Source organism: Glycine max, chromosome 10 (genome assembly GCF_000004515.6).
Source record: "Glycine max cultivar Williams 82 chromosome 10, Glycine_max_v4.0, whole genome shotgun sequence".
NCBI classification, from domain to species: Eukaryota; Viridiplantae; Streptophyta; class Magnoliopsida; order Fabales; family Fabaceae; genus Glycine; species Glycine max.
This window is the reverse complement of record NC_038246.2, coordinates 35643610-35654247: the sequence shown is the minus strand read 5'-3', so window position 1 is coordinate 35654247 and position 10638 is coordinate 35643610. Positions and strand designations below refer to the sequence as shown.

The 10638-nt window shown below is 35.4% G+C and overlaps 2 protein-coding genes across 2 annotated transcripts; both read right to left on the bottom strand.

The window, feature by feature from the left end:
* Window positions 1–756: 756 nt before the first annotated feature.
* Window positions 757–2275, bottom strand: LOC100793509 (protein CANDIDATE G-PROTEIN COUPLED RECEPTOR 7-like). Its single transcript, XM_003535216.1, has 2 exons — window positions 2225–2275; window positions 757–1359 (listed from the first exon to the last, which is right to left on the bottom strand). The coding sequence occupies exons 1-2, from the start codon at window positions 2273–2275 to the stop codon at window positions 757–759; spliced, it is 654 nt and encodes a 217-aa protein (XP_003535264.1).
* A 3503-nt stretch (window positions 2276–5778) lies between these two features.
* Window positions 5779–9573, bottom strand: LOC100792990 (cation/H(+) antiporter 15). Its single transcript, XM_003535215.4, has 3 exons — window positions 9328–9573; window positions 7236–8240; window positions 5779–7154 (listed from the first exon to the last, which is right to left on the bottom strand). Exons 1-3 carry the CDS (start codon window positions 9571–9573, stop codon window positions 5922–5924), a joined length of 2484 nt encoding a protein of 827 aa, XP_003535263.1. The 3' UTR covers window positions 5779–5921.
* Between the last annotated feature and the right edge of the window lie 1065 nt (window positions 9574–10638).

The following is a 10638-nucleotide window of genomic DNA, read 5'->3' as shown; positions in this document are numbered from 1 at the left end:
TTCTGAGACAGGTTTGGTGATATGCAGGAAAAAGAGAGGGTTTTGAGAGGAGGAGAAGAGAAAACGAAATTAAGAGAAAGAGGAGGCGTAGGAAGTATCATCAAAAACTGACCTAAGATACCTCTATTTATGGTTAGGGTACTCACAACCTATTATTTACTCTATTTTTCTTTGTTTATTATTTTATAAACAAATACTCCATTTTATTTCCTATCAAATGAATAAATAAAATATCATTTTTATTTCTCCTTGTTTATTTATTTATAAAAATCTCAATATTTTTCTAAAACTCTATTTATTTTTAAATAAAAGTTATTTTAATTTATATGCGAAAAGATGGGATGTTACATTAATAACTATGGACAAATGTTACTTGATTGATAGAAACTTCAATGTTCGAAGGGTCCAAATGAGGTTTCCTTGCAGGATTACAAATGAAAGGAATTAATTTATATAAAAATTTAGGTAAAGTATTCCACACAATTGAGGATTACAAATGAGGTTTCCTTACATTAATAACCCAGTAGCAACAGAGTGTGTATGGTACAATACAACTCCTCTAGTGAAAGTGGCATTTTGAGTGAGAACAAGATCAAATTTTTTCTATCCCACACAATACATTTATCAGAATTGCAAAACAAAAACACAAAAACTAAACATACACGCAATATTCTAGTATTGACACATCTCTAACAATAGATGCAGTAGCTAGCAAGGTGATTGAAGAGCCGAATATCTAGTTATAGCCAGATTGCTTTAAAGCTCAAATTCTTCATCCCTAACTGCAATCTCGACGACCTCTTCTTCCTTCTCGTCAAGCACAAAGTACCCATTCTTTTCCACATGCCTAAACATATAGAACATGACAACATAAAACGCGAGACTAGCAACCTCCTCAGTGAGATTACTAACCCATTGGTATTTGTAAGTGGCAATGGTCTTCAACGCAAAGACCACAATGTGGGTGAAGTACAAGTACCCAGTGACAATAATGTAGAATTGCATGAAGAGGGTCAACTTGGCTAGGTTCCTCCCCGCCTTCCTGTCGATCTTGGAGGTCTCCCTGAGGGACCTGATGGACCACACAATAGGGACCCCTATCGCCCCCACCACCCCACCTTCATCGTCACGTCCCTGAAACTCTCTTACCTGAACCTCACCTCGTCCTCCAACACCCTGAACTCCCGCTTTGATATCATCGTCTCTGCCATGAATCCTAACAAGAAGATCCTCTTCGCCTACAACCCCACCTTCATCGCCAACCTCATCGATGTCAACAACAACACCGTCCTTGGCTTCCAGCACCCGAAGAAGAACACTACGCTCATCAAAACCTCCATCCTTAGCTCCGGCCACACGCTCCAAAGCAACAAAGCCTCACACATGAAGTCCAACATGAAGAGCTCAATGCGGCGGAAGTCGTTCCCCTGTTCAAAAGGGAAGTTGATGGCAGAGATGTGGATGCGGTTTTCGATCAGTGGTTTGAGAAAGTAGTGGCCATTTTGAAAGGTGATGGTGTTGTGGAAAGATATGATAATGATGGTGTTGAGGAATGTGGCGTTGTTTCGAGTTTTGAAGATGAGTTTGTGTGAGAGAGAGATAGATAGAGGGATTCAATTTGCTTCTAGCTTTTAAATAATTTCAAAAGTATTCCATGACGGTTATATAATTAACCGTCGTTGATGTTACTTTCTAAGACAATCTCTACAAAATAGTTGTCATCGAAGTTGTCCATATTACAAAATTATCACCGCAAAGACATTTTAAGACGATTTTTGAGAATCGCCGTAGTTTTGTTGTCGTAGAATGTAGTTTTTTTAGTAGTGAATGAATTTTCAAGGGAAAAGGTGGGTTTAATCTTCACCCTTTTGCCATAGTATTTTTTTATAATTTTTAAAACCCACTACCAAAAAAAAAAACATTTAACACTTTTGGAAGGGTCATGGCATGGCCCCCTTGTCTATCACAAGTTTCAACTATTAGTTTATTTGACTTTTTAATAATTTTAGATGTAGGTAACTAATTTGTATTTTTTATATTTTGTAGTTGTTTGGTGATGGAATAACATCAGACATGGAGATCATAAAAAAAATTCACAAGAAATGGACAATATACTTTTTAGAAGTTAAAAACAAGCAATTTAGAAAGGTTTAGATAGTATAGGATGAATTTATATAGGGACTTACTAGGTGCACCAAGCAAATTTTGTAAATGCCTAAACTACCCCTTCCTCTGCTGCTCTGCATTCCGTCTTGTCGATGAACAATGCCGCCATGAATAGTGCGTTGCACCAGACCTCTTTTAAACGACACAATGCTTCATTTATGTATTCTTTCGTTGTTTTCTCTCCTCCGTGCACAGTGCTTCTTCGTCGTAGTTCTTTCGTTTCGTTGCGATCGGTTTGGTTCGGTGAACGGTTAGGTTTCGTGAAGGTGAAGACATTGCAGTGGTCGGCAGCGGCATACGAGGTATGCAGTGTTGGGTGCGTTCTGTTCTGATGTATGGCAAATCAGGCTTCTTACGGATCAACTTGATCCGCAGTTAAATTTCATTGCTGCGAATCAAGTTGATGGTTGCGGATCAAGTTGATGCTCGAGTCTTTTGCGAATCAAGTTGATCCGTGGGTCTTTTATGGATCAACTTGATCCGCAAAAGACACACGGATCAACTTGATCCGCAAGAGACTCTGCTTTTAGAAATTGTAAAGTTTAATTTTGTTTTTAATTTATTACTTTGTTTGTATTGTCATTTTGTATGTTTGTGTTTAAATTTTTTATTTATTGTTAAGATGAACGAGGATCAGTGGATGTATGAAGGTATAATGCATGAAGAAGTGGATATGGATTATGAAAATGAAGAAGAATGTGGTGTGAATGAACCACATGTTGATTGTTCAGATGCGTTCAATACTTCTCAAGTAATAATGTTCATGATTGTGAGTGATTTAATAAAATGAATATGCCATAGGAAGCTGAAATTATATGGATTGGTTTGTAGGTGTTTGACAGCCGAGAGGATGTTCTGCGATTGGCTCGATCCGTTGCTTATGAAAATGGATTTGTGACGGTGATTGTAAGGTCTGACACAAACACAGGTAGTAGAGGAAAGGACTTCGTTTATGTTAATTGGGTGTGAAAGGAGTGGCGAGTATAGGTGTAGGAAGAAAGAATTCGTTAGAAGAGATACTGAGACTAGGAAATGTGGGTGTCCCTTCAAGCTTTGTGGCAAGCCAGTGGTTAGGGGACAAGGCTGGACGGTGAAGTTGATTTGTGGGATTCATAATCATGAATTGGCCAAGTCATTAGTTGGACATCCATATGTCGGACGATTAAGTAAAGCTGAAAAGATACTTATTGGTGATATGATGAAGTCAATGGTCAAACCAAGAAACATTTTGCTGACTTTGAAGGAGCACAATGCCAATAGTTGTACAACCATCAAACAAATATACAATGCAAGAAGTGCATATCGTTCTTCCATAAGAGGAAGTGATACTGAAATGCAATACCTAATGAAGCTTCTTGAACGAGATCAGTATATTCATTGGCACAAATTAAAGGATGAAGACATGGTTCGTGATATTTTTTGGTGTCACCTTGATGCAGTGAAGTTAGCCAACACATGTAATTTGGTGTTTTTGATAGACAATACCTACAAAACAAACAGTTACAGACTCCTACTGCTCGATTTTGTTGGGGTGACACCAACTGGGATGACATTCTCTGCCGGTTTTGCATATCTAGAGGGTGAACATCTTAATAATGTGGTTTGGGCTTTAGAACGCTTCCGAGGTATATTTTTAAGACGTGATGTCCTCCCTGGAGTTATTGTCACTGACAGAGAGACCTAGCATTGATGAATGCAGTGAAAACTGTATTTCCTGAGTGTACAAATTTGTTGTGTACCTTTCACATAAACAAGAATGTGAAGGGCAAATGTAAATCGTTAATTGGTCAAAGAAATGCTTGGGAATATGTCATGAATGCCTGGGAAACTCTTGTTGATTGTCCTTCGGAGCAGCAGTTTGATGAGTACTTGAAAAGGTTTGAAATGGTTTGTTCACCTTGGCCAATGTTTGTTGATTATGTGAATTATACATGGATAATCCCACACAAGGAAAAATTTGTTATCGTGTGGACGAATAAGGTGATGCGCTTAGGGAACACAACAACAAACAGGTATGAAATTGTTCACTTATTTCGATTAACATTGATGAAGTTATATAATATGTTTGTGCGTATCTTTGTTGCATGAATAGGTTTAGAATCTACATTAAGGAAGCACTTGAATCTTCCCAATAGGTTAAACTCCACCTGTATAATGCTTGAAAGCGCACTCAAGTTTCAAAAGACATTTAAAAGATTAGTTGAGAAGTGTGTTGGATTTGTGACCATGACCGGTGTGATATCCCAAAAAATGATGATTGGTAAGTATAATACAATATGCTTTATTAGATTACTATTTTTTTTTTATGCCACTTAGAAGGTGTTAGGTTCAACTTTTGTTGCTTCTTAATATTTTTTTGTTGTTTTTTTAAAAAATATTTGTTATTATTTAAGTTATAATACATGTTGGCACAAAGCTAATTAATGTCCTAAGTAAACTCATAGGATTGGTGCGACACTGTAAGGTTTTTTTTGCATTCATATGTGACGAAATAATCTATTTAGTGAGAGAATCCATATTTGATTCCCTTTATGTGTAAATTCTCTAAGCCCAACAATAATTACACACTACAAACGATATTAGTCTTTAACCTAATGAGTTGAAAAATACCTATTATCTCTAACACATGAAAAAAAAAATAGTACCCTCAGCTAGTAATTTTGTGTTTGGTGTTGAAACATGGGTAGTGGGTTCAAACCATATTTTTTGGCAACATGTCATATTAAGAAGTGTTACATTCAATTTCTTTAATTTTAAAAGTATAAGAACAATTAAAACTAGAAGGATTAAAATCATAATTATATTCGTCTAAAATGTTGTCAAAAAGAAAATAAATTAAATGACATGTCACCAAAATTAAACAAATTTAGGATTTTTTTTTGTAACAAAATAAATCTACGAATTTAATTGTTCATGCTATCTGCTTAAAGATTTTTAAAATGATCATTAATTAAAATTCTTATTAAATGTAATTTTTAAAATAATTATTATAAAAATTAATATTTTTTAATTATATTTTTTTATTCATCAGAAATGTAAAAGAGAGCTAATTACAACGAGTGTACATGAAGCCTTGAGCAGCAGCTAGCAATATAGCATGTAGTCCATTGGCAACAAAAGGATGAGCTTTCCCAACACCTTTCTTCGCTAACCAATCTGCTGTCGAGTTTCCTTCCCAACACCTTAAGTTTAAATAACTTATAAAAAATTATATGCATATTTATTAAAAATATAATATTTTTTTATTTATAAAAATAACTGTTTGTATAATAAGCATAATAAGTTGTCTTGTATTCATCTCCTAAATGTGCAGTTGCAATAAATATTTGATATTTGATATGAAGTTTTTCATCTAAAATAGTCTTATATAATCTGACCAGATTTGTCTCCTTTAAAGGATACACATGATTTGTACTGAAATAAATAACAATGTAAGCATAATAAAAAAATCATCTGATTCTCGTTTCATACATGCCTCTCAGAAGACAGAATAAAAGACAACACTGTGTTCCAAAAATGAATTGCTTTTTATGCACTATTTTTTTATACTGAATTCTTTATACACGTCATTCTCTGCTCTACTCTAGTATCTTATCAAGTGCTTGTATTTTTATTTTTTTTATGAGATGTTAATTAACATGCTATTATTGTAACAAGGAATCTGATTCAATTGGTTGAGTAGGGGATAAGTTCTATAAATTTTTTGATATGGTATTTAATTCTTACGGGTAAAAAAACATGAAGTTATTGTTTGTTCACAATATGGCAGGATCATTTCTCTTAGAGCATTTTTTGCGATATCCTTTAGGCTTTCTCTCCATGCTGTATTGTTGCACAACAAGCAGTGAGGAGCTTGTGCCAAAGCTGGTTGAAGCTACAATGTCCCCCATGGCCCCAAGTTCAGGATTGTCACACCATTCCAACAACTTCTGCAAAGCTGTGTAGTTCTTGCCACTCCCTTGTCCCAAAATGTACAAGTCATACCCAGGCTTGTCTATCTCATTGAGGATCAAAGGAATCTCCTCACCAGTTTCTATTTTCACTTCCTTTTCTGAGTAAGAAATGGAGTCATTATTGTGCACCCCCTTGTGCCTGAAGTGCAATATTTGCTCATCATCCAACTCTTTCTGCATCACACTGTCCATCACTGTAGATAACAACCCGTTAGAGTCAGAATGGAATGCCTTTTCTTCTTCTGCAACCTCAGTGCCTGACAGAAGAAGCCTCACCACATGCAACATTGTGCATGAATGCCCTGCCATTCTCCATGCGATCGACAAGGCTTCGCGGTCGTCAGGCCCTCCAATGAAGATCATAATGATGCTCATTTTTGTTTTCAACAATGAGTCGAGTCCCCGGTTCACAAAGATCCCAACAGAACAAGGTGGTTGTTGCATCACATTTTGGTTTATGCCACTGAATGCATTGTTGGTTGTGTCCAACACGCCTTCGGAGCTTAGTTGTTTGTGGAAGGGAAGGAGAACTAGGTTTGCACGTTTTTCTTGTGTCACAGTGTATATGTCCTCATGGATTGACTCATACGTTGACACAATACTTGATGTCTCAAATCTCACTGCATTGTATTCCTCTGAAAACTCTTCAAACGCCTTGGATATGCTCTCAAACTCTTCCTGTGATCCATAATGGCTTTCTCCTTGAACACTACTTGGATTGTCCATCTGGGCAACAAGAAGGCCAGTGCCATGTCTAGTGAGTTCAACAAGGTGAAGGACTGAGACTTGTAAAGGCGAAATTCTGGTGGCATTTGTGGCTTCAAGGACATGGATCATGCCAGTGGCTTGGTGAGCATTGTGGACACAAACAGCCACTCGAAGTTCTGCATCATTCCTTAGCTTCTGTACAGTTCTTTGCTGTGTTTGCATGAACCGGAGTTTTGGCTTGTATATCACATTGATCAGGGGAGAGACCAACACAGTCATGAATAGTATAGCCAGCATCATAATTGTGAATGCATAGGGGTCCAAAAGCTGAAAACAGAAAAACACAATTATAAAGACAAACATGACATGACATAATATGATATGATATGAAATTGATAGTATTAGTACATTTTTGTCCCAGGCAACGCTGAGCATAATGACAGCCATGATGCCCTTAGTGTTGAGGAGCAATCCAAGGCCCAAGCCATCTCTAGCAGACATACCAAAGTAGAAAGTAGCCAACATAGAGCCTAAAACCTTTGGGATGGTTAACAACAAGACCATGAGGACAGGAAACAAAACCGAATTGTGAACAGCCCAAAGTGCCTCAAGGTGTAGTCTAAAGCCAAAACTAGCAAAGTAGATAGGAACAATAAGAGCAGTAACAACATCATCCAAGATTTCCATCATCAAATCAGCAAATTTGCCACTAGGCAAAATGAGTCCATACACAAAGGCCCCAACAACATGGTGTGCACCAAGAAAATCTGTGATGGACGAACAAATGAAAAGTCCAACCATAACATCCAGCAAACCTGAGGAGTCCCATGTCTCCAACCTGATTTTGCGGTTAATGATGCGAGTCAGGATGGGACGAACCACGTAGAAGCAGAACACAATGAACAAAAAGGTGCATATTGCTGAGAGGAGTGGTTTTCCGCCGCGATCATGGGAATAAGGAATCAAGATTGTGAAGACAATCCAGCCATATGCATCAATTAACATGGCTGCAGTTAAGGCATCTTTGCCAAGCCTTGTGTAGAGGATCTTGAGCCCTGATAGGAGCCTAGCAACGACTGGAAAACCTGTGACAGCAAGAATTGCACAGCAAAAGAAATATCCTTTTGTGGAAACAGTAGGCTTTGCTGAACCTCCTGATACCCTATGCTCTAGAGCAAGAAAACCAGCACCCCCCAACATTGGAATCAGAATGCAAACGAGAGCAATGGTTATAGCCTTCTTGCTTGATCTTATAATCGTGTCACAGTTCATCTCCAATCCATTTAAGAACACATAGTACATAACTCCAAGATTCGCAAAGGTTTCAACCGCAAGGATTCCTTCTGGACGGTAAAGCGTGTTAAAAATTCCAGGGACTCTTCCCATCAACGATGAACTCAAAATAGCACCACTCTGCATTTATCAAATTCATACCTAAGGTTAATTTTCATGCACTATTGGTATCAACCATTATAAATCAATAAAATCATCTCATCTTTTACTTCTAAAATTCATTAGTCTTGATATACAACTATACATGACAATCTGTAATTGGTTAATAGAATAAAGAAGATCTTTACAATGTCAGTGTTTTTTAATTAAATACCCTGACATTGTAAAGATTTTTTTTAACAAATTAACGGGAATGCTATTTGCATTATGAGAAAATTGACACAAGAAGCATCAAATTAGTGGTTGAACGGATCAGAAATAATAATCACACATGGATGGTTGGATAAAAATTAAGTTTCTATAAAATTCCTCAGCATATCTTTTCTGCCAAATTAATAAAAGCAAAGAGAAAATACTGAAAGATACAAATTTGTGTTACTAATTCGGGAAACACAGGAAAGGAACCTCTCTGCAAACAAATTCTCTCTTTCTCTCTTGACAATTTTTTCGCTTCACTTATCTACTTATATATTCATTCATAATGCCTTTCACAAAAAAATATTCCTAGCAAATAAAATTGTTGTGAGTAAAAATAAACAATCCTATATGATACTAATGACGTTTTATGGAGAAATAAAAAAATGTCACAAATGACTTTGTAAGGATAGGTACATAAGTTAGAGACACAAAAAGAAAAAGAAAAATACTACAAAAATCTTTGCAATATTTTTCTTTCATTTTTTAACTTATCATTTCATGAATAACATCTGGCTACCATGTGTTAGAGACAGAATGTTATGTAAATTGCAGAAAGAGAAATGTTATAGGCGATTTAGATTCACGTCACATAAAAAAATACTTTTAGGTTCCCAAAATCCACATTTTGACGCACAACCAAACACATATTTATACTTTTTATGCAATTTTGTATGCTCTAATTAATTAAACAAAAATGTAGCACTAGAAGACTCCTGCAAAGAGATTGTTTTCGGATTCAAAAACATAATCAACTGGTCACCAATACACAACTTTATGATAGCATCATGCTCGCCCTCAATTAAAAATAAACTATAATATTAATACAAGGTACACACATATGAACACTTACAAGAATCTGGGAAACCATAAGAGGCAGGTGGAATGACTTGAAGATGCGGTGAAAAATACTGGAAAGCAGGACACTGTAGGCAATTTGAATAGACAAAAGAGGAACACGTTCTCCAATGACATTACCACCCCTCCAGATATTGTTGGAAAGATCCATTGTTGAATTGTAACATGCAAGTTCTGGTATTGCATCTGGAGGAGGATTTGGTATTGAATACGGAGGACGAAAATTTGCCAGAGTAGCCATCCCGATCAATCTTCTTGTTCTTCTTCTTTGAGGTCTTAATTAACTTTCTTATGTTTTGATTGATTTTATTTTTTGCATCCTTATTTAAACAAAGAGATGCTACCAGAACCATATGCAAGTTATTGCCATTACATTTCAAGTTGGTACAGTTCATATTGCTGGCGTTATCCGTTTTGCTAGAATATCTTACAAACATTGCTGTAATTTGTTTTGGTTATTTTATGTCCTTTGTTTATGGAAATGGCTGTTGCTTTAGTCCACCCTGAATGCACACTAAAAATAGCAAATTTGGTTGCAATTCGTTACTTTAAGAAAAAAATTAAGATAAGTTCAACAGAAAGTAAATAATTAAGATATTTATTTTTCTCGGAAAAAAAAGGCTATCGAAACCTTCGGAACTAGAAGAATATAATACATCATTCCAATTTCTTTGGATGAGATGGGAGAGAAAATAAATAAATAAATATAAACTCTTTTCTTCGCGTGTTTAGCAGAAGAGAAAAAGAAAGGAAAATAATATTAAAATAACGGATATCTTATCTGGTATATGATTAGTTTTTTTTTTTTAAAAAAAAAGACCCATAAAATGGCTAATGAGACACAAAGAAGAAAAATAAGATAAAAATAAATCTCTAATTGTAGCAAGTTAAAATAAATCGATAAATAAATTAAAAGGAAAAAACAAGATAAACTATCATTTCTTGTAAATATTATAAATTAAAAATAAAAATCGAATTTTATTAACACTTAAGCTTTTTTTTGTCGATAATTATATGAAAATATATGTTTTCTGTCCTTGCCCATTAGTTTTACTTCGTTGACGACATAATAAACGAATCATTCGTTATATCACATAATCATTTAATAAATAAAGGCTAACAATAAGAATTGAAAATGTATATTTTTTTTTATCAAATTAGAGATTAAATAGAAAAAATAATGGAGATTAAAAACAAATTATAGTAAATATTTTAGGGGGTAAAACAACATATTTAAACTTTCAGTTTTCTTCAAATATAATATTGCGACTTCTTGAATGATGCAACCTTGTGATTTGCTGCATGA

Bases quoted from the DNA above. Each gene is read 5' to 3' on its own strand.
- LOC100793509 (XM_003535216.1), bottom strand. From the start codon at position 2,275: ATGGCGGCATTGTTCATCGACAAGACGGAATGCAGAGCAGCAGAGGAA. The intron at 1,360-2,224 runs GTAGTTTAGGCA...GTTGCTTTGGAG, and splicing joins GCAGAGCAGCAGAGGAAGGG to CGTGTGGCCGGAGCTAAGGA.
- LOC100792990 (XM_003535215.4), bottom strand. From the start codon at position 9,573: ATGGCTACTCTGGCAAATTTTCGTCCTCCGTATTCAATACCAAATCCT. The intron at 8,241-9,327 runs GTAAGTGTTCAT...TGATAAATGCAG, and splicing joins TTATGGTTTCCCAGATTCTT to AGTGGTGCTATTTTGAGTTC. The intron at 7,155-7,235 runs GTACTAATACTA...TTCTGTTTTCAG, and splicing joins GCGTTGCCTGGGACAAAAAT to CTTTTGGACCCCTATGCATT.